The sequence below is a fragment of the Primulina huaijiensis genome, chromosome 3 (assembly GCF_012295235.1).
Source record: "Primulina huaijiensis isolate GDHJ02 chromosome 3, ASM1229523v2, whole genome shotgun sequence".
Taxonomy (NCBI): Eukaryota; Viridiplantae; Streptophyta; class Magnoliopsida; order Lamiales; family Gesneriaceae; genus Primulina; species Primulina huaijiensis.
This window is the reverse complement of record NC_133308.1, coordinates 3215011-3241288: the sequence shown is the minus strand read 5'-3', so window position 1 is coordinate 3241288 and position 26278 is coordinate 3215011. Positions and strand designations below refer to the sequence as shown.

The 26278-nt window shown below is 35.9% G+C and overlaps 3 protein-coding genes across 8 annotated transcripts; 1 reads left to right on the top strand and 2 right to left on the bottom strand.

Annotated features, from left to right (window-relative positions):
- Positions 1–417: 417 nt before the first annotated feature.
- On the top strand, positions 418–4929 carry LOC140973107 (auxin response factor 4-like). 4 transcript variants are annotated; one of them, XM_073435685.1, is made up of 12 exons: positions 418–926; positions 1045–1101; positions 1275–1460; positions 1549–1633; positions 1699–1789; positions 2148–2312; positions 2414–2533; positions 2626–2701; positions 2783–2852; positions 3039–3769; positions 3856–4046; positions 4387–4929. In XM_073435685.1, exons 1-12 carry the CDS (start codon positions 546–548, stop codon positions 4451–4453), a joined length of 2220 nt encoding a protein of 739 aa, XP_073291786.1. In that variant the 5' UTR covers positions 418–545; the 3' UTR covers positions 4454–4929. The 4 variants fall into 4 exon arrangements, with proteins under 4 accessions (XP_073291786.1, XP_073291785.1, XP_073291787.1 ...); XM_073435684.1 differs by having other exon boundaries at positions 4373–4927; XM_073435686.1 differs by having other exon boundaries at positions 3932–4046; positions 4373–4523.
- Positions 4930–5077: 148 nt separating this feature from the next.
- On the bottom strand, positions 5078–10883 carry LOC140973108 (isovaleryl-CoA dehydrogenase, mitochondrial). Its single transcript, XM_073435688.1, has 15 exons — positions 10654–10883; positions 9640–9723; positions 9501–9558; positions 8917–9041; positions 8796–8840; positions 8256–8304; positions 8051–8160; positions 6956–7032; positions 6576–6626; positions 6412–6476; positions 6032–6186; positions 5899–5939; positions 5756–5810; positions 5579–5635; positions 5078–5413 (listed from the first exon to the last, which is right to left on the bottom strand). The coding sequence occupies exons 1-15, from the start codon at positions 10864–10866 to the stop codon at positions 5267–5269; spliced, it is 1332 nt and encodes a 443-aa protein (XP_073291789.1). The 5' UTR covers positions 10867–10883; the 3' UTR covers positions 5078–5266.
- A 1606-nt stretch (positions 10884–12489) lies between these two features.
- LOC140973105 (E3 SUMO-protein ligase SIZ1-like) lies at positions 12490–25548 on the bottom strand. Of its 3 annotated transcripts, XM_073435683.1 has the most exons (18): positions 25292–25548; positions 24982–25098; positions 23517–23597; positions 22975–23017; positions 21614–21686; positions 21121–21280; positions 20831–20964; positions 20009–20077; positions 18713–18800; positions 18537–18612; positions 18113–18186; positions 16911–17018; positions 16293–16454; positions 14828–14932; positions 14535–14615; positions 13218–14451; positions 13068–13106; positions 12490–12974 (listed from the first exon to the last, which is right to left on the bottom strand). In XM_073435683.1, the coding sequence occupies exons 2-18, from the start codon at positions 25003–25005 to the stop codon at positions 12964–12966; spliced, it is 2562 nt and encodes an 853-aa protein (XP_073291784.1). In that variant the 5' UTR covers positions 25006–25098; positions 25292–25548; the 3' UTR covers positions 12490–12963. The 3 variants fall into 3 exon arrangements, with proteins under 3 accessions (XP_073291784.1, XP_073291782.1, XP_073291783.1); XM_073435681.1 differs by having other exon boundaries at positions 12490–13106; XM_073435682.1 differs by having other exon boundaries at positions 12490–13106; positions 25241–25532.
- Positions 25549–26278: the final 730 nt, after the last annotated feature.

The window sequence follows — 26278 nt, the reverse complement described above, 5'->3', positions numbered from 1 at the left end:
ATAAAAAATAATATATTTTTTGCACAAAAGTTAAATAAACAAATCAAAATAATGAGAAATAATTTATGTAAAATGAAATACAATTGTCTGGGCTTATTACAACAGTTTTCACAAGTCGAAAGGGGCGCCACCATATTGGCTTATTTTGCCTTATGCCTCTGTGCTTCCCGAGCAGTGTCCATGTCTGCTGAAACTGCTCCCTTCTCACACAACTGCCAATGGGGGAGGAATCATACTTTGAATTTCTTGTTACTGTTTGATGTCGTTTCTTGTATTTTCATCTTTTACGCAGCTTGCTCCTGCAACTGACCATTCTTGGTGTCCATTTTTTTCTGTGAAGTTTCACTACACTTTATGCTTTAAAGGCGCGACCCGTATTTGTTTACCAGTTTGAGGCTTTGTGGGAACACCATAACTATCTAAAAAAAAGGATCTTGATTACTTACAGCAGCGCAGCTTCAGTATATCCGTCTCTCTCTTTTTTTAGTGTGTGTAAGCTTGGGTTTCTGATCAAAACGAAAGAAGGTAAAATTCTGGTGGAACTGATGGAGATTGATCTGAACCATGCTTTGAGTGAGATAGAGAAGACTACCTACGACGAAAAGGGAGGAAAATGTGATACTGGAGGATTTGGTAGTTGTCTTCCACGCTGTTTATCCACTTCAACTTCATCTTGTTCTTCAAATGCTGCATCAGGTTCCAGCTTCCCAAGTTCAGAATCCCCTAAATCATTACTGTACGCAGAGTTGTGGCATGCCTGCACAGGCCCACTCACCAGTTTGCCTGATAAATGGAGTGTGGTGGTGTATTTTGCTCAAGGGCATATGGAACAGGCTGCTTCTGCCTTGCCTTTTCCGCCATTGGAACTGCCCACTTTTGATCTCCCTCCGCAGATCTTTTGCCGGGTTGTGGATGTTCAGCTACTCGTAAGTAGTTTATATTATTTCTGAACACACTTCTGCTGTCACTCTAACAGTGATTTCTTCCACTCTTGTATTGCCATTCCAAGTCTGCCTTTTTTTCTTTTTGTTCTGTCTTGAGTAGGCTAACAAAGAAAATGACGAGGTCTACACTCATCTGACTCTACTTCCTCTACAAGAGGTATGCATAATTGGTAATTATACAACTTTTTTGTTTTTACATCGTGCTTAATTGGTGAATATCTTGTTTCCTCTCACCAATGACCATTGCTTCTTCATTCTTGATTACTTACTCTCTTTTTTTAAGTTCTATAAATTATAGTCGTTCTTGATACTGTCCTGGGATTCATTTAGCTGGTACGCCTAAAACTGGAGGGAAAGGAGAAAGAAAACGCCGGGGTGGAAGGGGATGAGAATGGAGCTTCACCCTTAAAGTTGAAGTCCCACATGTTCTGCAAAACTCTTACTGCTTCTGATACCAGTACACACGGAGGATTTTCGGTTCCTCGTAGAGCTGCTGAAGATTGCTTTCCCCCTCTGGTACAAAACTTTTGGCCCAGCAAGAATACTCTTAACAAGTTCTCTTTGTTTTTGCAAAGATTTGACTGAATTTTTGTTTGCATTGTAGAATTATAAAGAGCAAAGGCCCTCTCAAGAACTCGTAGCCAAAGATCTCCACGGAGTGGAATGGAAGTTCAGACACATTTACAGGGGTAAAGTTTCAATTCTATCTATGGTCTGATGTAGAAATTTCTGACATATTGATTTTAAATCGCAGGCCAGCCAAGGCGGCATTTGCTCACAACGGGGTGGAGTATTTTTGTCAGCCAAAAGAATCTCGTATCGGGAGATGCAGTATTGTTTCTGAGGTACATTTTCATTGAAACACGGGGTTTCTGGAGCCACGCATATTCACTATACGTTTTACGCTCTGCTGCCAGAAACCTTGATGATGTGAACTCCTCAGTCCTGTATTTTAAAAGCAAGATTAATTGAAGAATTAATTGACAGTTGTGATTCTTGCAACAATATACACTTCATCCTCAATGATTTTACTCAATAGTCCATTGGCATCCTAAAAAAAATTCAAGGCTTTGGGGATATGTTCCTAGTCATCTTTATTCAGGCAATTATCTAATATTTTCCGTTGTGATGAATTCAGATTAGTGGAAACAAAAATAGTCTTAGGTTATTTGTCTTCTTAATGCATCTTACGTGAGAATGTAGGGGAGAAGATGGAGACCTGAGATTGGGGATTAGAAGAGCAGCTCGACCAAGAAACGGCCTTCCTGATTCCATCATAAAAAATCAGAATTCTTATCCCAATGTCCTTTCTTCAGTAGCCAATGCATTATCAAGCAATACCGCATTTCATGTTTTCTGTAGTCCTAGGTACTACAACGTGCAAATATATTTGAAATAACTTTCTCAGATCGGTTGCATCTTCATGTTATTCCTTGTGGTTGTGATCGATTACGTTACGCATGACGCAGGGCAAGCCATGCTGACTTTATCATCCCCCATGAAAAATATGTGAAGTGCACCAGAGGCCAGATACCCATTGGAATGAGATTCAAAATGAAATTTGACTTGGATGATTCTCAGGAAAGAAGGTCCCTTAGAATGCAGATTAATACCTGGGATGTTTTGTCTTTTTGGTGAATTACTATGTATATACTTAGAAGAAGCATCTTTGATCCATCAGGTTCAGTGGAGTGGTGACTGGAGTCAGCGACATGGATCCCTATAGATGGCCAAACTCAAAATGGAGAAGCTTGACGGTATATTACGAGTTTAATTAACATCACAATTGTCGATTTCCCAATTACATGACATCATTGCTACTGCCGCATAACTTCTAGGTTCGTTGGGATGGCGATATTGTGAGTAATCGCCAAGAACGAATTTCTCCGTGGCACATTGAATTCCCAGGTAATTTTGCACCTCTGAGCATCCAATCCTCCCCAAGAATCAAGAAACTGAGGTCAATCCTACTGGGGTAGCCCAATAGTTGGTGTATAGCTTACAGTTTATTTTTTTTGGCTTTTGCACTGCGTTATTAACACTCATTTGGTTTATCCGACTTCATGAACGAATGCTGGTTTTTCTTTAATGCAGGTGGGGGTGCTCGTTTTGACTTTGGGGAGTCTATAAGATCCTCTAAGGTCTTGCAAGGTCAAGAAAATGTAACTTTCGATTTTGGAACTCATCCTGCAGCAACAAATCCCATACCAAACAGGATGGAAAAAAATAATCACACCGAGTTTGTCAGAAACCAGGCTCCTTCCTCTTTCACGGGCTTTCTGCAATCCAATTGGTCTCCTGAGGTCTTGCAAGGTCAAGAAGTTTGCTCACTGAGATCTATAGCTGGGAAAAATGATGCAGATCTCGGTGTTTGGTCGAAGCCTGAACTGGCTGGCGATATTTTCAACGATCATCGAAGGCCTCGACCTTGTTTTTATCCTCTAGCTTCTGAAGGTTCTAGACGCATGCTGTTTCCGCAAAAGGGCGTCTACAGAGCTAGACAAGGCTCTCTTATGCTTTCCAATTTTTCCAATATTCAGACTGGAGATCGCTCATTACACCCGACCTTTACTTTAAGTGGAACTTCAAGAGATATGGGAAATGTGCCATTTCTCTCAAATGAGCGGAGTGCGATCGAGGTGATATCAGCACCCCCCACTTCAATGATATCAGCTCCCCCCACTTCAATAATGCACCTAAACAATGTGAATGATGAAAATAAATTGAAGGATAAGGTCCCCATGTGTAAACTTTTTGGGTTTTCATTGACTGAAGATCATGTTTCAGCTAATTCCCAAGGACCAAGTAAGAGGAGCTGCACAAAGGTAAAGCTTAACAAAAGACATACAAATAACCACAATGCTCGTTTTGAGAATCTACAGCTAAATTTTCATATGTATATATATATTAGGTTCACAAGCAAGGTAGCTTGGTGGGGAGAGCCATCGATCTCTCAAGACTAATAGGTTATGATGCCCTGTTGACAGAACTCGAAAGATTGTTTAGCATGGAAGGACTCTTGCATGATCCCAATAATGGATGGCGTATTTTGTACACCGACAGCGAGAATGATATGATGGTTGTTGGTGATGATCCATGGCAGTAAGTTCCAAACAGGATAAACATACATATTTTCCTTTCTCCATATTTTTGAACCGTCAAAATAAACTCTTTTCAACTTTTAGACTAGAGCTTTCTGTGCCAATGAAGCCTGTGGGATCATAAGAAGAAACAAGAATGCTATTTTCCTCGTCACTGTCACTGCCTTTTTTTTTTTTTTTGAGTAGTTAAGCAGTAGAAACATTGGTGTCACTAAGGCAAAAAAGCATCATTCCGATTATTTTTCGCCATTCAAACATTGACATTTTATTATTGTTTTACGTTCCCTCAAATGTTAACTTTGGTGGGATACTAAACTTACTCTGCAGTGAATTCATTGAAGTTGTTTCAAAGATCCACATACACACACGAGAGGAAGTGGAGAAACTGAGCTTTGGAATAAACAGTGATGACACTCAAAGCTGTTTGGAAGAAGCACCACCCGTGACAGATGCTTATGAGGGCCAGCTGGATTCTTCGGCAACTCTTGTTGAGATGTGAATTACGGGTTATTGAGCTACAATGCCTGCTGTACTTTTACATGCTGCTGTGTGAGTTTGTGCCCATTCGATATTGACTGCAAGCCTGTGTCATCCTCGTGAACTTAATTATCGTCAGAATCTTGTACAATGGCCACATCGTGGGGTTTATTCAAGTGCAAATTATGAGTAGTCTCGTTGGCTCGGAAGGGATCGAAGTGGCATCGTTTGTTCAAATCGTATGCATGTTTGTTTACATCTTCTGTGACGATGATTTGATATCCTTCCTTTTGTTTTGTTTGGCGTTCTTATTTTCTGTTTTTTCCATGTTCTGATTGAATATTTCTCTATGGCATACGACATAATGAGTCCGAGAGCACAAAATATCCCAAATATCTGTCCACTGTGTACAGCCTATCCGACGAGGTTCGACATCTAAATTTCAAGAGCAATCACAAAAACATATTGTATGTTCTGCCAGAAAATATAAAACTTGGACACTCGAGAGTTTTGTGATTTTCCTGTCCCCGTCATTTGTAGAGAGAAAAGAGGTGGTTCAATAAATTTGAGATTGAAATTTATAATTTTCAAATAAAAAATACTCAAAATCACTTATTTAATTGTAAATTAAATAATGTTTGCAATAATATCTTAGAAGATGCTAAGATCCTGTAATTCACAACATCTAGCATTGGGAATCATGGTCCCAACAAACATCATGAATGTTTCTACCTGACTTCCAGCTCACTGTTCTTTGAAGAGCTCACGACCGATTATCATTCTTCTTATTTCACTGGTGCCAGCTCCAATTTCGTACAACTTTGCATCTCGAAGAAGACGACCTGTTGGATATTCGTTTACATAACCATTGCCTCCCAGGCATTGAATAGCCTGAAAAAAGAACCAAAGTTACTACAGAACTCTTTTTTCTTACTTTCATGATTGAGAGAAGATCATGAAAGAAATATCATGTCCTGCTTAATTATATGATCGTGTCGAAATCATAAATTGAAGAATTCACGACGCATCGATGTAATATCAAGAGGATCTTCCAACCTGAAGAGCAACCTGTGTGGCTCTTTCAGCTGCACAAAGTATAACGCCAGCACAGTCCTGGAAGACAGCATACAACCAATACTTGAAATTTAGTCTTGTGTACGTGAGAACTCAAGACACACCAAAACCTTTTAAAAAAAGGAAGGGAAAAAAGGTTAAAAACAATGCTGGACGCACCCTTGGATCGACCTGTCCATTGTCACAGTCCCGTGCTACTGAGTACACATATGACCTGTAAAGAAGGGAAAAGTTAATCCATAATAGTAGGGACATCAGTGGTGATCCAAATATATCAGTTTAAAGGTGATCAAATCTTCCACCTAGAAGACTGTAATGAAGTATACATGTCAGCAACCTTTCCCTGCATTTTGATTCCAAAAATATCAATCTTTGCCATTGAATTTCTTAATAAACCAGTTACGGTTTCTTGGTTTGCTATTAAGTTGTTTGAACCTGAATGAATTGAAATTCTCCTATCGGTTGGCCAAATTGTTCTCGCTGCTTAACATAAGGAAGAACAACATCAAGACATGCTTGCATGAGTCCAAGTGGTCCGCCTGCCAAAACAAGCCTCTCCAGATCTAATCCCGACATCATGACATAAACTCCTGATAAACAAGTTTAAAATCTCAAATGAAAAATTATACTTAAGGCAGAAACACTATTCGGTCTTTCAAACTTCAGCAAAGGAACTATGAGCGTTCTACGTATGTTACATACTCATTTCTCGTAGCCCTGTCTGGGTGACTTTAACTTTTCATTCAAAATAGAAAAAATATATATGATAGAATTGAAGCCAAGTTTATTCTTTAAACTGATGTTAACTTTAATACCTTTCCCTTCCTGGCCCAAAACGTTTTCTTCAGGAACGAAACAATTTTCAAAGACAAGCTCACACCTGCAATTTATTGATTCCTCACAACCATGACATTCTGTGCTAAAGTGAGCACATATTCTCCGCATAGAAAAAAATAAAAGATCTGGAAATCAGACTTACGTATCACTTCCACGCATCCCAAGTTTGTCTAGTTTCTGGGCGGTACTAAATCTGCAGAAATGACATCGAGGAAAAAACAGATGTCAAAATACTGCCACCAAAAGTACACAGTACCTTAGTTTCAGTTAATTTCACTCCATTCTTATCATTGTAATGCATTAGATTAAATAGATATCATGCAGGGTACCCATGCATTTGGTCATTCAGATCTTCCAGTAAAGGATCTCATTAAATTATTATCATCTAATAAAACAATACCATAGACAAAAAACCTCAGATAATTTGAGTTTGATTGCCAGTCTAATCTATCTAAGTCAACTCTTAGTCAGACAAAAGTCATAAACACGGGTGAAACTCTACTGTCAGTTAATTGCACATACCCAGGCATGCCTTTCTCTATGATAAATGCTGTTATTCCTTTTGAGTGGGCTGCCATATTTGTTTTCGCATAGACAACCTGATTCAATCTAAGCAATAATGAGAAAATGATGATAATGGAAATGAATCGGGCAAATAGATGTGAATTGTCAGACATAATTCGTAATTTAGTATGTTACAGTATAACACTGATTCTTGAGGTCGACACCAATATACAAAATATCAAAAGACTAGAGACATTTTACTGCTCATCACAGGGTTGACATTTAGCTCACCCTCATTCAGAAATTATCTTCAGCTGGCGTCAAAAGCTGTCAGAACGATTGTTATACCCCTAATATTCATTTCTGTTGCGGCTAACTACAAGAGTACAAGTGGTTTCATGATATGTGCCACAGTGGTGCTAGGTTCCATTTCTCGAACATACTGCATCATGCTCTAAAGTTGTGGAAAAAGTAAAACCAGTGATAGAGTGCCCAACCCGACGTCCAGAACCTTACAAGATGAATTTAAATTTCCACATGAAATATTCTATATCTCACCACTGAGACAAATTTATATCCAACCGCTCAGTTTGTAGGTGATGCTCTTCAGTTGGAAATAACTTTTGAAACCCAAAAGCAAAATAGCATGTGGAAAATTTTCAAGAATCGTCCTAAACTACAGCATGCATCACCATGCTAACAATTGTCAATTCTTTTAAATACTATTGCACGTATTAAAGTAACGTTCACTAATACTCATGCTAATTGATAGAAAACATCCCAATTTGAATGTTTTAAATTTTATTTTCCAAATAATTTTATGTGAAGTGGATTATGTTGCAAACTTGCATCATTCGATCAATAAATGAACAAATTAGCTTTAAAGATTTTATTTCATCAGTGTCCTCGGCAGTCTTTAGTAACAAAAAGATGAGTTCTCTGCCAGAAGAATGGGGGCAATCAGCGTTGATTTGCTCTTATCTCCAGGAAATACATTTTGTCGTGGTCAGGGGTTAATCACATTCATCGAGATAAATTAAAAGAAAAAAAGAAAATAATTCCAGTTGCACTCATGAAATCATGCAGAAACATTCTGAATCTTGAGAATAATACCAGAGTCTGAGCATCTGGACCATTGGTGCACCACATCTTGTTCCCATTAAGAATGTACCCACCATCAGCACGATCAGCTTTACATTTCATGCTGACGACATCCGAACCAGCTAAATAACACAAACACGGTTGCTCAAGCCACTATGGAAAAAATGAATTGTGGCTTTTATATGTCAAGATGAGGACAGGTTCAGATGAGAATCACCATTAGGTTCACTCATTGCAAGAGCTCCTATGTGCTCCCCAGTTATTAACTTCATCAGAACAATGTGAGAGACAGAAGTTAGCAACTGTATGGAACGCAAAAATCTAAAGAAAAGATATATGTCATATAAAACTATGTAATTTAAACATTAGAAAACCTGAAAACCGGAAGAAAGAAAATTTTAAACTGATATAATATGTTGCAAATTGTAACAGAAGAGCTATCTTTACTTCACATGAACCTTCAGAATAACTAAGTTTAAGGTATAAAACCTTTTAAAGGACATGAAAGTTAGGTAAATATAAAACCAAAGTCAATAGTCTTCCACCAAAACAAAAATGGCAATGCTTTGTTTGACCATTTCATAAATTAAGATTGAGCTTTTAGTAAAGTTGCCCGGAGTGATGGTTTTGTTGAACTAATAAGATCTCTGGACACTTCTCAATTATAAAACAGTGTGGATAACTCAAAGTAATTTCAATATAATTATTGGCAAAAACAAGTATCCAAAAGATTTTGCATGGAAACAAATCGAGAAACCTTAGGCAAGTACTTTTGCTTCTGAGCAGGATTACCATTCCTCACCTGCATATCATCAAAGTTTCAAACCTTAACAGGTATGACTGTAAGGTAGCTAAGAACTTAAGCTTGAGACACTTACCAATTGATTAATACATAGATTAGAATGTGCACCATAGGACAGACCAACTGATCCAGATGCACGACTAATTTCCTCCATAGCTATGCAGTGATATAAATAGCCTAGACCAAGCCCTCCATATTCCTCTGTCAAGTTCAATAAGTTGGATGTTAGATGCATTTTGGCAAGGCATTAATTAAATAACGAATTCCAAAAATATTCAGGGGGGGCAATTTTTTTATGACACCAAATACATAAATATTTCACAACTGCTTCTTTATATTTTCCAAAAGTTATCTTAATTTAAATTAAAGATAGACTGTACATATAAATAATCTAAATGGTATTTTTGCAACACTGGAGTGTGTTCTGTGCATCCAAAATAAGAAAAATTACTTAAAAAAATAAATTTTCATATCCACATTTCCACACGTTGATTACTTTGTAAAGAAAAACTAACCAAACACAGAATCCCAGCAACATTTTACCTACTGTGATTCTTTTTGGTGACTAGAAAATTTGTACCCACTGTCACCAAAAATATGCACCCACTTACATATGACTAAAAGTAGAGTACGAAAATTTTCCAAATAGAAAGTTTGTACCTGGTGCAGTGATTCCTAAGAGATTAAAATCGCCCATCAGCTTCCACAAATTAACTTCCTGTTGTGAAAGTTGATGGAGTCAAAATCAATCGATTTTTGTGGTTCAACACAAAAGAAAAAGAGACATCGGTAACCTGACCTTTGGAAAGTAATTTGATCGGTCTATTTTCAAGGCATGTGGGGCAATGTTTTCTTGAGCAAACTGGGCCACACTTTCTTTGAACTACAAACACAACCAATAGAGAGTACTTAAACAGTATGATGTCTTAAGAAACAATAAGAAAGCAATGGTTGGCACAAAAAGAAACAAATCCAATGAATGTAGTTACAACATTACTCCAGAGATTATACATCATTAAATCTTGTCAATAGTACGCAAGCGTATTTCCTGACATAAATGCATGCAAAATCCTTGAAGTTTAAGAACTTGAAAACTCCTCAAATACAACAAGTAATAAATGAAAAAGAAAGAATTAGAATGTATTGTTGCATTCCATGTTCACTCATGTCAAAGTACTTTCTGATTCTTAATGGACACGAGTTGCAATCACAAACCTCAGAAGTTTAAACCTCCAACCAGCCTCCTCAATATGCTTAGATGGATGTCAACAGAAAAAGGAACCACTTGGAGATTCATCCTAGCAGATTTAACCAAGAAATAACTAGAAAATAAATCAAAATTCAGACTTTGATATAAATTATTTCAATCTCAAATTTGAGACCCGGATACAATTTCGCCAAATTTAACCCCCATCGTTTGCAGCCATTCCAAAGTTGGTTTCTTTCCGTTCAAATCTCTGATTGCATTGCCTTATCTTCATTGAAATTATTTGGCGTTACTCTTTTCTCTCTTTCAACAAAATCAATTAAATAAACAAGCCTCCAATCCTTGAACACTCGGAATCACTCAATCATTAATCATGATTCGTAACTTATTTTCTTAACATCAAACACCCATCGGAGAGAAACTTGACGAATTACACCATTTTATCAGACTGCTGTTTTTGCTAAAACCAAACCCAATCGCGCAACACAAAAACGATGAAACAAACAATCAACCAGCACATAACTTTGGTAGCACTATATTCCGAAACACGATCAAATCTGAATGCTAAAAAATCCTCCAACACACGAAAATCATCATAAAAAATACCTGTTTCTGGGTGTCATCAAATAAAAGGGAAGTAGAAAAGGCGGCAGCAGGACGACGACGGAGGGTTTGTTTTCTAAACAACAACGAAGCTACGGATCCAATTGCAGATAACTTCTGCATCTCGTATAGTAGCAATGGTAACAATGAACAAATCTTTCGAGCGAGTATATATATATCGCTGGAAGTACCGTGAACGACAGAAATTGCCACCATTTTATATGGAAATTGGAGGAAAAATATATATAATAAACTTTTAATTTTCTTCAATTTATTTCAGCATATTTATCCTAAGGATAAATACAAATATGATCAACTTCAATATACATCATTATATATNTCATAAGAGACCTACTATTGTATTTTTTGTTTTGTATGTTTGGTCTTCTATATTAATGAATTTCGGTTTGAGTGTATATATTCCAATTTGTTTATAATTTTAGTTTTATTTTTATCGAAAACGTTGATGTGACAATATACATAAGCTCAACAAAATATTACTCAATTCACGAACATATAATTTTCCTGACTGTCAAATTTAATCGGTATCAATAGATACACCAATATATTTCTTAATATGGGCAAGGACGTATCAATAAATTACAGTTAATAGTTAGGTTAAGCATAAACTTAATATAATAAACTATATATTATTAAAAAAATATAAAAAAAATTTATATACAATATATTTTGAAACTCATTTGAGAATTTTGTGAATTTAGGATAATAAGAAAATAAAAACGAATTGAAATTTTGTATATTTTACAACCCTTACAATATATTTTAATCCAACAACGAACAATTGATCAAAATTAACAAATTCACTTTTTATTATTCGAGAATTACGATTTTAATCTCTCAATCAACAAAAATCTCATTTTTCATTTTTGGGCGTGAGAGGGATGTGTTAGTTGTCCCACATCGGTTGGATAAAATACCTGAGACTTGCATATATGGGCTTGGACAATCCTCTCCTCTTGAGCTAGCTCTCTTGAGCTAGCTTTTGGGGTTGAGTTAGGTCTAAGTTCCAATCTTAATAATTTTGGACCTTTCATATGAGTAAAAAGAAAAAAAAAAGTTGGCTTGGCTATAACCCACCACAACCCTAATGAAGATTTGTCTGTTAATATATGTAAACCATAATATCAAATACAAATTCATTTTATATTTTATTGCGAATCGATGGCTTAATAAGCTTAGGGTTTAGGGATTATATATTGGATTTTTTTTATAATTAGGTTAAAAAAATACGGTAAATATCATAAAATAGACGTCATCCTACTCAACTCTACTTCAAATTACGTTATTGTAGACAAGTGTTTCGCCCCTTCATTTTGTTGAAATATTGCTCACATTAATTTTCATATCAGCTTTTGGAAAATTAACTAAAAATACGGATAATTAAATATATAAAATTGCAATAATCAGGGGAAATTTTCTGATTTCTCTAAGCGAGAGTTATTTCAAAAATACCCTTTATAATAAAGTATGAATATTTTTATTATAAATTAAATAATATACATACACTATATATATAAACACAAAATTTTGTTTTTTTTTATTGAAGTGCGTTATCCTAATTGCATCTTTTTAGTACAAGCCCACAAATAGGTATCATTCGCGCCCACGAACCTGAACAATTTCCTTGACCAGGACGAACCAAAAAACAAGGATATAACATGTTAATTCCCTCATCGAACCAAGTTCTTCTATAACACACTGAATACATATACATATTATAAATATGTATATATTTGACCTGATATAAACTTGATTAACCGAATAGATAAATCCCACTCTCCAAAAAACCACTAGATTTTTTGGTCATCACAAAGAGGATATTATTACCAGTATAATACATATATATAACTCTATAGAAATTATGTTATGAAATATACAGGCTACATTGTCCTTAAGACCACAAGGGAACATGCTTCCCTAACCTAACGCCTTCCCACTATCTCAAAAGCAAAACTAGATGAAATTCTTTCCCATTTTCCAAATAATGTAACTGTCAAATATACATTTTAGTAGCACTAGACCTGAAAATCACCAAGAAACATGGCCAAAACAATGAATGCTAACCTGTCTGGGTGGATATATCCTGCCTAGATTATGAAAACAAATTATCCCAGGCGCTGATATCAGCACGATGAGTCTTATCGCCGTAGGAAATGCAGTTAGCACTTTCAATACCAATGGATCATTCTGGAAAACCTTTTTCTCCAATTGGGAGCGCCTGACAGCATTCTGCGGGACTTTTCAAGGCTGCTTGTGAAATATGTTTCCCTTAAATACATCAACTCCATGGCTTTACTCCGATTCTGAATCAATAGATAGATATAATCTTGGTCTTACAGAACGTCTTTGGCGAGGAAATGAAAAGGGACTATCTGATCTTTCTCTAATTGTCTTACCAGACCTATCGTCGTTGTTCATAGCAAGCAATAAAGACGCTGTAGATAAAGAAAGAAAAGAAAAATTAATGAGAGAGGTAAGGTGTAACAATTCTACGAATGACTATCAAAATTGAACCATAAACTAACAGAGAACTCAATGAAACATACCCGTGTCTGCTAGTGAACCCAAGGCACCATCCTTTGATTTTAAATGCCGTCCTGGTCGCAAACCGTTCTCGGTTGCTGAATCGACCTGACCGCCTGCACCACCATCGCCCAGCCTAAGAGAAATCCAGTCCTCATTACTAAGGCTACCATGCGAATGTTCTTGATGGTCTCTCAAATCAGACTGCGCCACAGGTGTTTCAGATGGCCGTGTGGGGAGAAATATTTGAAGCGAAGGATCATTACCATTGACCACCAAAGGATTATCCAGTAAGCCATTATTTATATCTGAATGCTGAGCAGTAGACTCGGGGATGAAGGCTGCTGGTCCCATGCCAGTCTCTGCGGCCAACGCAAAGTCATTAATGGTCGATGAACAATTAAGAGAACCATGTTGCATGTCAATTAAAGGGTCGGGAACCTCTGCATCAGAATCGAATAACTGAAAGCTAGGGACTCCCTGATTAGTAGAAGGCATCGACCAGTATTTGATCCCAAATTCATCGTCATTTGGGCTGTAAAGACCGAGGCATGAACCTCCGCCATTATCAAGGTTTGTATTATCATAATAAGAATCGGGAATTGCATCTTGTGGACCAGTAAATGGAGCTCCAGCATCGGATATAGAATTATTGTAAACTGCTTCAGAAGGTATTAATGGCGTAATTTCTTCATCTGAATCACTGAGTACAATAACTTCAACATCCCCAGCTGGTGCAGAAGGATTTTGGTCATTGAATCCACTTGATTGATCAATGTTCAAAGAAAAAGATTCATAATCAATGCCATTGGCTGTGGAAAAATCGAGGTTTCCACCACCATCTTGGTTGACGCTACCATCCTCACCATCTCTGCCACTTCCAGTGGCACTGCTGCTCATTGGAATTATATTTTGAATCTGATCGTTGTTCCCAAAATTTTCCTGGAACCTATTTGCCAGTGAGATCCCATGCATGCTATCAGGTTTGTTGAGTTCCCAGCGACCATTTTGGTTTTTTTTAATACCAAGTTTCAGGCCAGCATGATTATCAGAACCAACACCAACTTCCTGTTTGACTGGTTTAAATTCAGGTTTCAGTTTTGATTCAGTCTCCGTGGAGGAAGCACAGATGGTACCGTCAGGCAAATGCCATAGCCCAAGCTCTCCAAGACCTCTACAATCGCCATCTGCCTTTACACGCCAAGAACCATCTGGCTTCACCTCAATCTCTGTGACATCTTCTCCACAACTCCGCATCTAAAATAAAATTAGAAAGCACAGCATTCATAAGAAAAAATAAAAAAGATATATTCAGCCTCAAGGCATAATGTAGCCAATACCTGAGATGCGATTCTATTGAAATATGGGTCTATGATAATTTTCTCCAAAGAATAGTTCTTCAAACAAATAGGACATTGCCACTGGATCCAGTACAACAACAATGAAAACACAAGTGAGGAAGAAGGGCAAGGCACATTATTTTAAAGGTTGTACAAGTTAGATGACCATAAATACATTTTAGTACCAGAGAAATCAATCATGTGATATTCACGAGAATAGGAATTCAATTACTAGACAAGAAAATCTCCCATTTGCAGAAAGGCTAAATATATATATGGCATCATTTACTTGCCTTCCTCGAGCGTTGGTTCATTTCCACAATAACTTCAAGATCAAAACAGCCCATATGCACACAGGGCTTAAATCTCCCAGCAACCTTCATTCTTAAACCACTCATCTGAAGAATGCATGCACACCAATACAAATTCTAAATAAGCTCAATCAGGTAGTTTTGAGAATGCATAATCACATGCACCGACCATACCATGATTTCCATAAAAAAAATGAAAACAGGTCAAGGAACTCGACAAAAATCATTCTTGTATGAAACAAATCAAAATTGTTGACCAAAAATTGATTTAAATAACATATAAAATTTTAAAAAAAATCGAATGGAATTGCATGATGTAGCACCAAAACAGCGGCAAAATTGACACTTAATTGATTTATGCATAAAAAATGATGACATTTGCAGCTGTAGATGTCTAACTTAGAAATCTTATATTTAGAGCATACTAATTGTAACAAACACCCAGAAGACCTTAGTACCTTATCGATGTAGTTTTATTCATACAGATGTGATACACCGTGAAATTTTAAAACAAGTGCCAAAAGAAACAGCAAATCTTCATAGACATCCTTTTTATCAAGTTTTCCAGGCCTGAAAGCAGCATCCGGCAAAGAAATGACAGATTCGAAATAAAAAGAGCAGGAAACAGTTTTTCTCCAAAACAACCTACAAAGGTATGTTTGGTTTTGTTTCAAATGGATGTGGTTTTGTTTTAGAAAAAAACAATTTTACTATAAAAGCCAAATTGTATAATTTTTGTTTAGCTATTTATTTTTTATATTATGCGTGTATCTAATAATTGTATAAGATATTGTGCTACGATATATAATGGGAGGGATGAAAATTTTTATTAAGAAGAGATGTAAAAATGAGTTTTTAGAAAATAAAAAATGAGATAATAGTGTCTTTATCTTTATTTTTATAAATGGGAAAACATGTGTTTGGAAACAAAACCAATCAACCAATTGATCCAAGGATTCAGTACTTCAATGGGAAGCTTAAATAAGTTCCCATCAACTTAATAAGAAATCACTGTCAACAACTTGGTAAAAGAGGCTACGGTACTTACAGGAAAAAGCGAGAAACAAAACAGCACATAAAATGCCTCTTAACTTAAATTATGTCCTCTATTCACACTACAATAAAAAAATGGAAACCGAAGGTATTTTCTTGCTCTTAAATCATCAAGATTAGCAACTACCATAATAAAATACTCAAATGGAATGCATACAGATACAACGCCAGTGCAGAAAATTGCAATATTTGATACGAAGAGTGACAAAAAGAAGCATAAATAAAAACAATTTGACATCTTGGAAAAAAAAGGATAAAAATAAAAACATTTTAAGTTTAAATGGTGGGGGAGGGGTTCTTTAAAATATATTGATCGGGTGCAACATATACACATAAAATTTTTAACTAGAACCATGACCTACATTTCCTGTGCAAAAGAGGCTACGCGACTTACAGGACACCGAAGAGTGACGGGAATAAAATCAGCCACAACTTCAATATCACTGTCACTATCAGCATTTTCTTTGGCAGCCCCACCACCAACACAACGACGAACACGGGTCAGTGCATCCTCAAATCCCTCACCTTCAGCCTCTTTTGGAATCATGCTTAGGACCTAAGAACACGATGGTCAATATGCTATTATGTCAGCCAATCACAAAACAGAAATTAGAACAGGAATGCCGGAAAATCCCAATTTTTTCAAAGAGATTCATTCTGCAGAATGCAATCATACAAGGTAACGTGCAATCATTCAAAAAATTATAGAACACGGACAATTTTTATAGAGAAGACATGCAAAATTTTTGTAAAATAATGCCCCCCACCGCACCCCCAAACAAATGTCATTTAAAAATAGACGAGGATACACAACTGTTTATAAATTGCACAGATGGAAGGGAAAGAAAAAACACGATGAGCACACCGGAAAAGTCTTAATGATGAGACTCAGACAACGAAAACCAGAAAAATGTGAACACGTCTCGTTAATTACCGAGTCAATCAAATGATAATGTCGCGAAAATGATAAAAAAAAAGGTCCAGAATTAAGAGTTCCAGAAGATTAACTAACATGTTGCAGGGTACGCCGCTTTACAATTCTAACTCCCACACAAAAAAGGCGAGCATCACAGCCTGTTACGGTTATATTATTTATTCCGTCTCTTGTGCATGGAGTAATCTACAGAAAAACATGGTTATATAAAAATAACATATGAATAAACAAGTGAAGAGAAAATCTAGAAAAAGAAAAACATAAAAAAACAGTAATAAAAAGACAAACAAGCAAACTGATGTGGAGTGATATTATTCTCATTCTGTGGATAAATTTTCAGATGATTTCACCATAACAATGATGTGAAGTACATCTCTTTCACTCGAACTCAACAAAGTTTGTGTAGTGGGCCCAACTTGTTAACCGAGATCAATACAAATGAAATACTGATTAATACATACGATGAAATTGTTGAATCAGATGAGAGGAAAGTTTGGCTTTGAATTTTCTGGTGATTAAGAGAAAGAGTTAAAATGACAACAGCAGACATCAATTGTCCGCCATCATAAGTAGCAGTCCTGCCAAGGCATGCCTTTTACAAGGACAGTCAGTGCACATGTGGCATGCCATCACCTCAAGAACAAGGCATTTTTGGAGCTTAATATCGAAATTCAAAAGCCCCCATGTCGATCAAACTTCTGTCATGCCTCCAATTACATATGAATTGTTAAAATGGGTGAGAGATAACACATACCTGAAAAAAGTTTGACAAAAGATGATGAATTTTTTGGAACGTATGTTTCAAAATAATGTTAAAGATATAAGTTATAAGCACAAAGCCTATTGTTCGATGGAGTCTACCCCGAATGGTTGGCTTTTCTTTATGGAAAAAGCTTTTCTACACCTAGGCTTTACAACTAAGTAGTTTAGACGGGTACTTTTCTTTATGTCTTGCTTTCATTATGACTTGCTTTCATGATGTCACACAAACACGTACGAGAGTTAAATAGTATCTCATTTTTCTGCGACTGCCATGTCCAATGGGGGTTATTTTAAAGGAGGTCCAAGCAGCATGCTCGTTATTTCCACAGGTCTCACAGATACAGCACTTCAAATGATGATATACTTTCGTTTTTTTATTTTCAATGATATATCCAACGACAAACATTGGACAGCTTGGATAATGTGGTTGAAATTAATATCGTCCACTAATAAAAGTAAAAGGCAGTTTCAAAGTTTGAAAACGGTTATAGAAACTTGTCAAGAAACTGAAAACTTACAACCGGCCCATCATCTCGACCATTTGCTCCAAGTAGCTGAGAGCCAGGTCTGTTTATTGCTCTCACCGGTACACCTGTGAGGTTAAATCAAAAAAATGTTATTTGAATAGATAAGAAATGCGAAAGAATATTATAAAAGATCACAGGTTGTGTTCACATGTCAAATTTGAAAAGCATGTGTCACAATGTACATTAGGTACTTAGCCTTTTGCTTATATAATGAAATGTTTTCATCATACATTTTAAATGACAGTGCGTGATTTGCTGCATCGTATACACAAACCAGTATCATCAATGTTAAATCTCAATGTGCAAGTAAAAAAACATTGTTTACAGAGGAAACTGGATGAAGGAAGAAAAAAAACATTATTATTTAATAAATCATTGTTTTACAAAGGTTGAGTATTCCCAGTAGAAGTAATACCATTGACCTGTAGATCTGCATATTGTGGCCACTGCATCCTAAATGTCACCTTGTCATTCAGAAGCATGCACCATGCCTGGTCATCAAAGCACAAACATATTCATTATGCAACGAGCATAAATATTATAAACCTGCACAACAAATATTGCCTTATACAACACTCAACCCCAAACAACCTGAAGTTCGTAATCTTGTTTTGACAGCAAATCCTTGTCTGCCCTAGAGAGTTGAAATGTTTTTTCAATGCTCTGGCCAGGATTTGAGCTGAAAAGGTCAAATGTCAATCAGTTGCTGCCAGTGAGCAAAACTTGCATGGCCATTTAACAAACTTGAAATATAACAATTAAAAGCATTAAAACAAAGAGATTGAACCATCACTGAATAAGATCCATATAAAAGTTAAAAGTTATCCACGGTGGCAAAAATATGGCCAGAATGGAGGTGAAAGCAGAGCCTGAGTGCGCATCATAAGATAAGTGAAAAATGAGTTTACACAGAGAAGGAAAAATTGAAATCCAATGTATGACAGGCACAATTTTGAATCCCTACCATTCCAGACTGGCTGTAGCAAGCTAACATAAGGCAGAAATTTGGTGTACACAATTCAGTCATCTCGTCAAATAACAACAAGAGCAAAATTGATAATTCAGTTTTTTTTTTTAAATGGTTCTCTTGGGTTATAATTACATTGAAGATTAAGTTTCTGTTTCGTTTTGATTGTTATTTGCTAGGGCTTATTAACCAAATCACACCAACTAGTTTTTAAATCTGTTTCAGCACATCTAGCCAAGGACAGAAAGAGTGATTGTGGTAAATGAAGCCCAAATATGTTATCACTTATATGAACTGCCTGGTTCCAAATCAAGAATAATGTTAATATTAAGATTACTTACCCCAAACCAAATACCTCAAATCCAACCATTTCGGGAATGAAAAATAAACCATATAAACCCAACAGGTTTACCACTAACAGATTGATTTATCACAACTAAGTTGTTTTTGAATGCCACGTCTGGCAAATCAAATCGCTCATAGGAAAAATATGGTCATCAAATGGACAAGCTAATCAATTGAATCCTCCTAAAGTGTTGTGATCATCTGTAAATTCTTAATACCAGAATGGCCAAATGATTTCCATGAATAAAATATGAATTATGAACCAAATTCATCAATTAGCTATACAAGTACAACTTCCGCCCAATAAGCTCTAGTCGTGTCAAAATATTATAAATAGTATATCAACATGTTGCAAAGAATTTCAAAATTTTGCTTACCCATATTACCATAACTTAGGCACGTCAGACTGGAAATGGATATTAACATCAAGTTGTGACATAATATTTCCAAACAAATGAAGCTATAAATTTCAATGGGACATATCCAAGTTAAATAGGATTGAGCAAATAAAAGTCACTTACATCAAATATTTAAATTTTAAACTTAAGATAAACAAAGGGATAACATCAGCTAACCCGTCTGTCGGAACGTTCGTGATGTTCAACTTTGCAGGATAAAGAGGATGTGCAACTGTCGCCCAGAAGCTGCATATGAAAAACAACAAAATGCACAAGATAATCAGGAGAAAAAACATATAAAGGAAATAACAAATTAAGAACAGAGAATGAGGAATTCCTTGACACTCCTTGACAAATGTTAACCCAAAATCACAGAACAAATATCTCTGAAAATAAGAACTTTTTACCAGGTATAAACAAGTCAACGGAACTCCTACCCTTTCGATCACTGTCACTATACATAGAAAATTTCCCAAATGCGTGATTAATTTGCCATTGCCTGGCATACCAGAACTAACTGTTTGACCAACGTTATTTTTCAGCATATCAATACCTCAGCGAAAGCACCCACTTGATCCAAAATCTTGTTAAGCGGCAGAAGAAATGATTAATAACTACTTTTTAATTTTATTGAAGTTCAGATCTTTATGAAGCAATCTTGCAAGAGAGGTGTAGGCCAAGACACCTTGAACCAAGGGGAGTTAGTATTAGATAACAAAACACTCAAATCCTCAAAACAGCAAAAAGTTAAAGCAGATTGTAAAAGAGGAAGATTAGAAAAGAAATTGACAGCAAAGCAAAATATACCAGTGTTTTCCAATTTTTTTAATAACCGGCTTATAGAAAAGCTAACAATTGAAAATAACAAATAATTAGAAAGTAGAAGCATTATATAAGATACAAGTTCCAGCAAGAACAATAAGCTAGGAATGCACATGAGATAGGATCTGAATTCACGTAACGAAAATACAAATGGAAAACGTGAAAATAGCCACTTACGGGTCTGCCCGACTTAGCCTACAAATTTCACAATAAAAAATCTCTGGAGTATCTGGTAGAACACCCTCCATAGGTTTCTCCGGAATCACCACACATGTCATATGCTGCCAGACATTGCATCTAGGATCTTCGCACTGCTCCAAAACAAATATAGTTACAAACACGTGGACATGTCATTGAGGCTAATAAGAAGTGGTGACAAAATCTCTACTCCAGTAAGAAAATTACCATAAGAAGAGAGTTAAATGGTAAATCAAGGATAGTAAAATATGCAGCATGTAAACATGGACCTGGATCATAGAATCAGTTGGCAGAGTGCTTCCGCAGAGGCAGCGTATCTTATCCGTAGTGTAAGAGTCTTCGATTTGTTCTTCAGCTTTTACATTTTTACTATTTGAGACACCTTGAGATTTTGATGCCAAGTCAACCGTACCAGAAACTTGCATTTTTCTGAAAATAACAGAGAAACAGGAATAAAATCAACAATGGAGCAAAGCAATTAGATTTTCGCAACCGTCGACTCCTGAGTATTACCTCCCAAATTTTTCCTCCATCTTTATTTTAGTAAAACTTCTTATAAATATTGCCACCTTAACTAGAGAGTTTTAAGTGAAACACTGTGACTTCACAGAGTGAATTCTTTACGTTGAAAATACATGAGAAAAACTATGGTATAACTTGATGCTCTAAGCAAACAAAAGAATGTGATATGAAAAACCATAACACTCTAATCAGTAAACATGTGTCCCAACATAATTCTAAGTGAACCAGACAGACAAATACCTGTAAGTGTCATCCACTAGCTTTGCCACTTCCTCTTTTCCAACAGCATTTTTCTTGGCCCACATTACTGAAACTGTTAGACACAACAATTACGCAAAGCTGTGCAGTCAACGGTTTAAAAAGGCATGCACATTTGCTCATATCATTGTCACAAATTGTGACACCCAAATATCATATGTTTCAGCGAAAAGCAAGCAAGGATACATTTTCAATTTTCGTATGTGAATCCGTAAGGGGTTCTAACCAAAACTCTCATATACAAAAAATAAGCTAAGAAATTTTAGATCAAGTCAATTCTTTGAGAAAGCAATGACTTTCTTGAGAATTTTCTCGAGTTCCTTCCCAAGGATCTATTGTGGTGACCTTTATTCTGCTTGGCATATGAACATGAAAATTTGTTTACGAACAAACTAATTTGCATAAGAATTGTGCTTATCATGCACATTATTGATGTAAGGACTAGATTATTAACATATACACCAATGAAGAAGATATTACATACATTGGCTCTCAAAATGTGATGATCTACATGGTTTAACTGTGAAACCAATTCAAGGGAGACAGTTAATATGCCATGAGAGAGGCACAAGAAATGGTGAGGAGTCAACTAATGAAAATTGGTATTATATTTTTCTTTCATGCAAATATGCTTCATTTTAATAGGTTTGGCCGAATCCAAGTTAAAATACCATTTGAAATGCACATATGTAGACAATCTTAACATCCCTATTCTGTTGATGCAGAGAAGCTTTCAGTTCACAAAGTTTTATCACTTGAATAAGAACATCCCGATACTCGATAATCAATTTAAGGCTATAGGAGGAGCAATTATCAGTTTAGAAAATGTTTACCACTTTACCTTGTTTGAATATTAGCAGACAAAAAAATATCAGGCATCCGCTCTAAATATTTGATATTAGAATTGAAAATTATCTGATCAGCTGCAACTTGCAACAGCAGTAGAAATTAACTTTTTCTATAAAAAATTAAACAAAATGATTACAAACCTGATACAAGACGAATGTTAAATTATTTCTTAATTAAATTTGTTAAGAATAATGTTTGATATACTTTTTAGTGAGACAATGATCATTTCCATCATATGGAAAACTAACGTGGACATCTATAAACAAAATCATCTTTTTTCTTTACTCAGGAAAGACTTTTAAGCTGAAGTTTGGTTCGCAAAAAAGATGTTCAGGCAGCGCCACTTTGACAATCATAGTTCAAAGAGCCTAGGATGTAAATCACCATACAAGAAAATAATATCATCTAACCATGGCAGATAATTCTTTTTATTTTACAAGATATAATCAGCACAGAGAATTGGAAGAAACGTAAAACAAGGAATCATCATGTACCTCGGTCATCAGTGAGAATAGCCAATATTCGATCAGCAAGGTCCTGTTCACAACCAATACATGTATATAATCAGTGTATTATTCTATTTACTACCAAAAATTGACTTATTTAGTTACAAATGTCCAAGAGCTGAAGAGAAAATGACATGGATAGTGATGCCAGCAACAAACAATTATTGCATGAAACAAAGCTCATTGTTTAGTCTAGAAAAAGATTAATTTCAAGAATGAACTATTTAGAATTTCAAAAGCAGAAAAATGGACCACGGAACTTGGAAAACACTTTAGCGTAATAGACTGCTCGCGATAACTTGTAAAGACCAGATCAAGAAGAGCTTTATTTACAATAGTAGGAAGAAGATCGCAAGTTAGGGGAAGGGAACAAAAACCACAAAATAAAAAAACTGGATATTGACTCCAACATTCCAAATTCTGTCTTGGCCACAAAATAAGATAAAAAAAAAATACAGGTGAAGGGCAGAGGGGCGCAAAACTTCTCTAGTAATAACTCTCCCACATCAAATATGTTTCTTTGATCTAACCTGCTTCTTTCCCTGTTTTGAAAGCCCTAGCTGTGTGAGTACATCCTTGAGCTCCTTTATTCGAAAGTATGCTAGTTTGTCCTGCAGAAAATAAAATAACATCAGTTTAGCAGAAACATCCCCAACTCCCTTCACAAAAACAAGCAGACATGTTTAGATATTGGAGCAATAATTGACGCCATTTCTAGGGAAAGGGAGATTCTAATGTGATATAGGTTTGGCTTTTGTCTGTCTTAGATTTGAAAACTTTTCATAATATTTTTGCTGGACTTTTTTTATTTTTGAATGGTGTTCGGATGTAAATTTTGAAAATGATACGATATGTCACGTTATGCTTTTGTGTAATGAGTATAATGATTATATTAAATAAAAATGAGAAATATCAACATGACAGGTCAGTACATAAGAGACGTAAAAGGTATGATCATGCAATAGTAGTATTTTGATATAACTGATTTGAAAATGCAAAGTCACAAGTTGATATTAGACTGAGGAATTACGTTTTCGAAAATTAAGCTCGATCAGGGTTTTCAATAGGGAAGGGTCCACTACAAAATCAAAACAAATAAAGCATATTTTTCGCAATCAGACATTCAGAGTCCTTGAACTGCAATGAATCAAAGACATACCGCAAGATGCGGATAAAATACTAGATAGAAACACCTATTCTATTCCCTTGAACTACATACCACCATAGAACAGTATAATTAGCAACTATAGATATAGTCTAGCTGGGAATGAACCAGAAGTCGATTTCCAGTCGGGGAAACACACTAGTAGAAGCAACTGATGAGATAAATTATGGTAGAGACCCTTTCAGAGCAGATTAATTGCATTCCCAAGTGGGCTTGCTTAGAAATCTAAGCAAAGTACAATGATCCAAATAAGACAGGTTAAGGTCAAGAACTCATGCTTGAAGATTCTCGGTTAGCTTGTATCACACACAAAAAAGAGTAAATTCAGTTTGATATCTGATATGGCATCAGATCACAGGCAAAGATTTTGCTCATTGATTAACTTCCATGATTATAACCTTTTTTTCTTTTTTGCAACAAGCAATTAACATGCGCTTGTTATAAAAGATGTTACGCATGAATACTTGACACCATTAAGGGACGTGTACTCGTCGCTGGAATGGTTCAGTCAGCTCAAACTACATACAAGTCAACAAAAGGCACGTGCAACAACACAACACCAGTTCAACTGAAACCTTGAAACATCAGCAAATGTTGCCTCCATATAAATCATTATTTATCTAACATTTGCAGAAGCTCTGCAACATTTCCAGCATATCAATCTAAAAGTGATGTATATGGCAACCACTGCAAGAAACAGAATAATAGACATAAAAAAAAACACACACACACACACACGCACACACAACACGTTAGCAGAAAAAAAGGAAATAGGATACAATTCCATTCAACCAGAATCAAACAAAATCCTGACTCAAGACTAAACTTACCTTGCAACTTGCCACCAGGTCCATCCTATTACTCCTTCTGCCACTATGCGACAGCCGACCTCAGCAGAAACAGCAAAACATTAATCACCCTTCCAGCCCATGCATTTCTCCAATTAGCTGATCCATCCAAAAATAATAATAATAATAAATGGCGATCACATAATCCGAATAATATTGGTTAATGGAACCCAAAAAAACATTTTGCATAACTACTCATGCAATATCAGTAGCATGCAATAAAAGGAATGAAGAAATTTACAATTAAAGTATTTCTTCAAACAAAGATGGATCAAAAAAATTTGCAAATTACCTGAAAATATAGAGAATCGGGAGTCCTCCGGTTGTGCACGCGATTAGGGTTTTGGAGAGAACGAGTATGCTTTCCGCTGCCCCCTCTTTCTCTCACACGCATACAGGTAAGATTTGTGTGTTTTTTCTGACCCCGAAAACCAGCCGGAAAGAGAAGTTCATCAAATTTCGGACGTATCGCCGTTTATAGTTTCCGGTTAATTCCTGCAAACATGTCCGGGTTTGGATCACCTGCTCTCGAGCCCACGCTCAACCACTTTTTAATCATAATTAAAATATTTTGAGGTCGTGGCGTTTTCTAAACGATCTATTCAAATAAAATAAAATAAAAAATAACAATTGGATTCGTGGTCTACGAAATGCAGTAGCTTGTTGTACTTTTATGACATTGTGGTACTTCCTGCATTTCAACCTCAAAAAATCAAACGTACAATCCTACTGATGCTTTTGATGAACAGATACTACCAAATCGTGGCGTTGCATGAGAATTCATAGCGGTCTTCCGATTTAGGGACATCGAAATAGCAGTGTAAATACATACATATATATTTATTTATTTTATTTTTTGGCTACATACTTGCACATCGTTGATGTTTTGTTCATCTATTGATATTATAAATAGGTTGACATCGTGTGTTCATGGTGAGTGTCTTTCGTAGATGTTTTGTTCATCTATTGGTATATGGATGGACTGTATCCATGATAGATGTCCAATACACACACGTGAGTATCGTTGATATTTTGTTCATCTATTGGTATACTCAACAGGTCGACATCGTGTATCCATGGTGGGCGTCCAAAAAACCACACACACATATATATAAATTGTGCCTCAAATAACAAAATTTTGAATGTGATAAAATTGTGCATCAACTTATATTAGCTTTGTAATTATTATGAGAAAAAATTTTATTTTGAAAGTATTCATCAAAACAAGGACAAATATTCAATATTTTTTAGTTTTTTATTCATTATTTCAAAATTACAA

Bases quoted from the DNA above. Each gene is read 5' to 3' on its own strand.
- LOC140973107 (XM_073435684.1), top strand. From the start codon at position 546: ATGGAGATTGATCTGAACCATGCTTTGAGTGAGATAGAGAAGACTACC. The intron at 1,102-1,274 runs GTATGCATAATT...GGATTCATTTAG, and splicing joins CTCTACTTCCTCTACAAGAG to CTGGTACGCCTAAAACTGGA. The intron at 1,461-1,548 runs GTACAAAACTTT...TTTGCATTGTAG, and splicing joins AAGATTGCTTTCCCCCTCTG to AATTATAAAGAGCAAAGGCC.
- LOC140973108 (XM_073435688.1), bottom strand. From the start codon at position 10,866: ATGGTGGCAATTTCTGTCGTTCACGGTACTTCCAGCGATATATATATA. The intron at 9,559-9,639 runs GTCAGGTTACCG...CTTTCACAACAG, and splicing joins GATCAAATTACTTTCCAAAG to GAAGTTAATTTGTGGAAGCT. The intron at 9,042-9,500 runs GTACAAACTTTC...TGAACTTGACAG, and splicing joins CTTAGGAATCACTGCACCAG to AGGAATATGGAGGGCTTGGT.
- LOC140973105 (XM_073435681.1), bottom strand. From the start codon at position 25,005: ATGGACCTGGTGGCAAGTTGCAAG. The intron at 20,078-20,830 runs GTAAGTGGCTAT...TTTCATATGCAG, and splicing joins AGGCTAAGTCGGGCAGACCC to CTTCTGGGCGACAGTTGCAC. The intron at 18,801-20,008 runs GTTAGCTGATGT...TGACCTTTTCAG, and splicing joins ACGAACGTTCCGACAGACGG to CTCAAATCCTGGCCAGAGCA.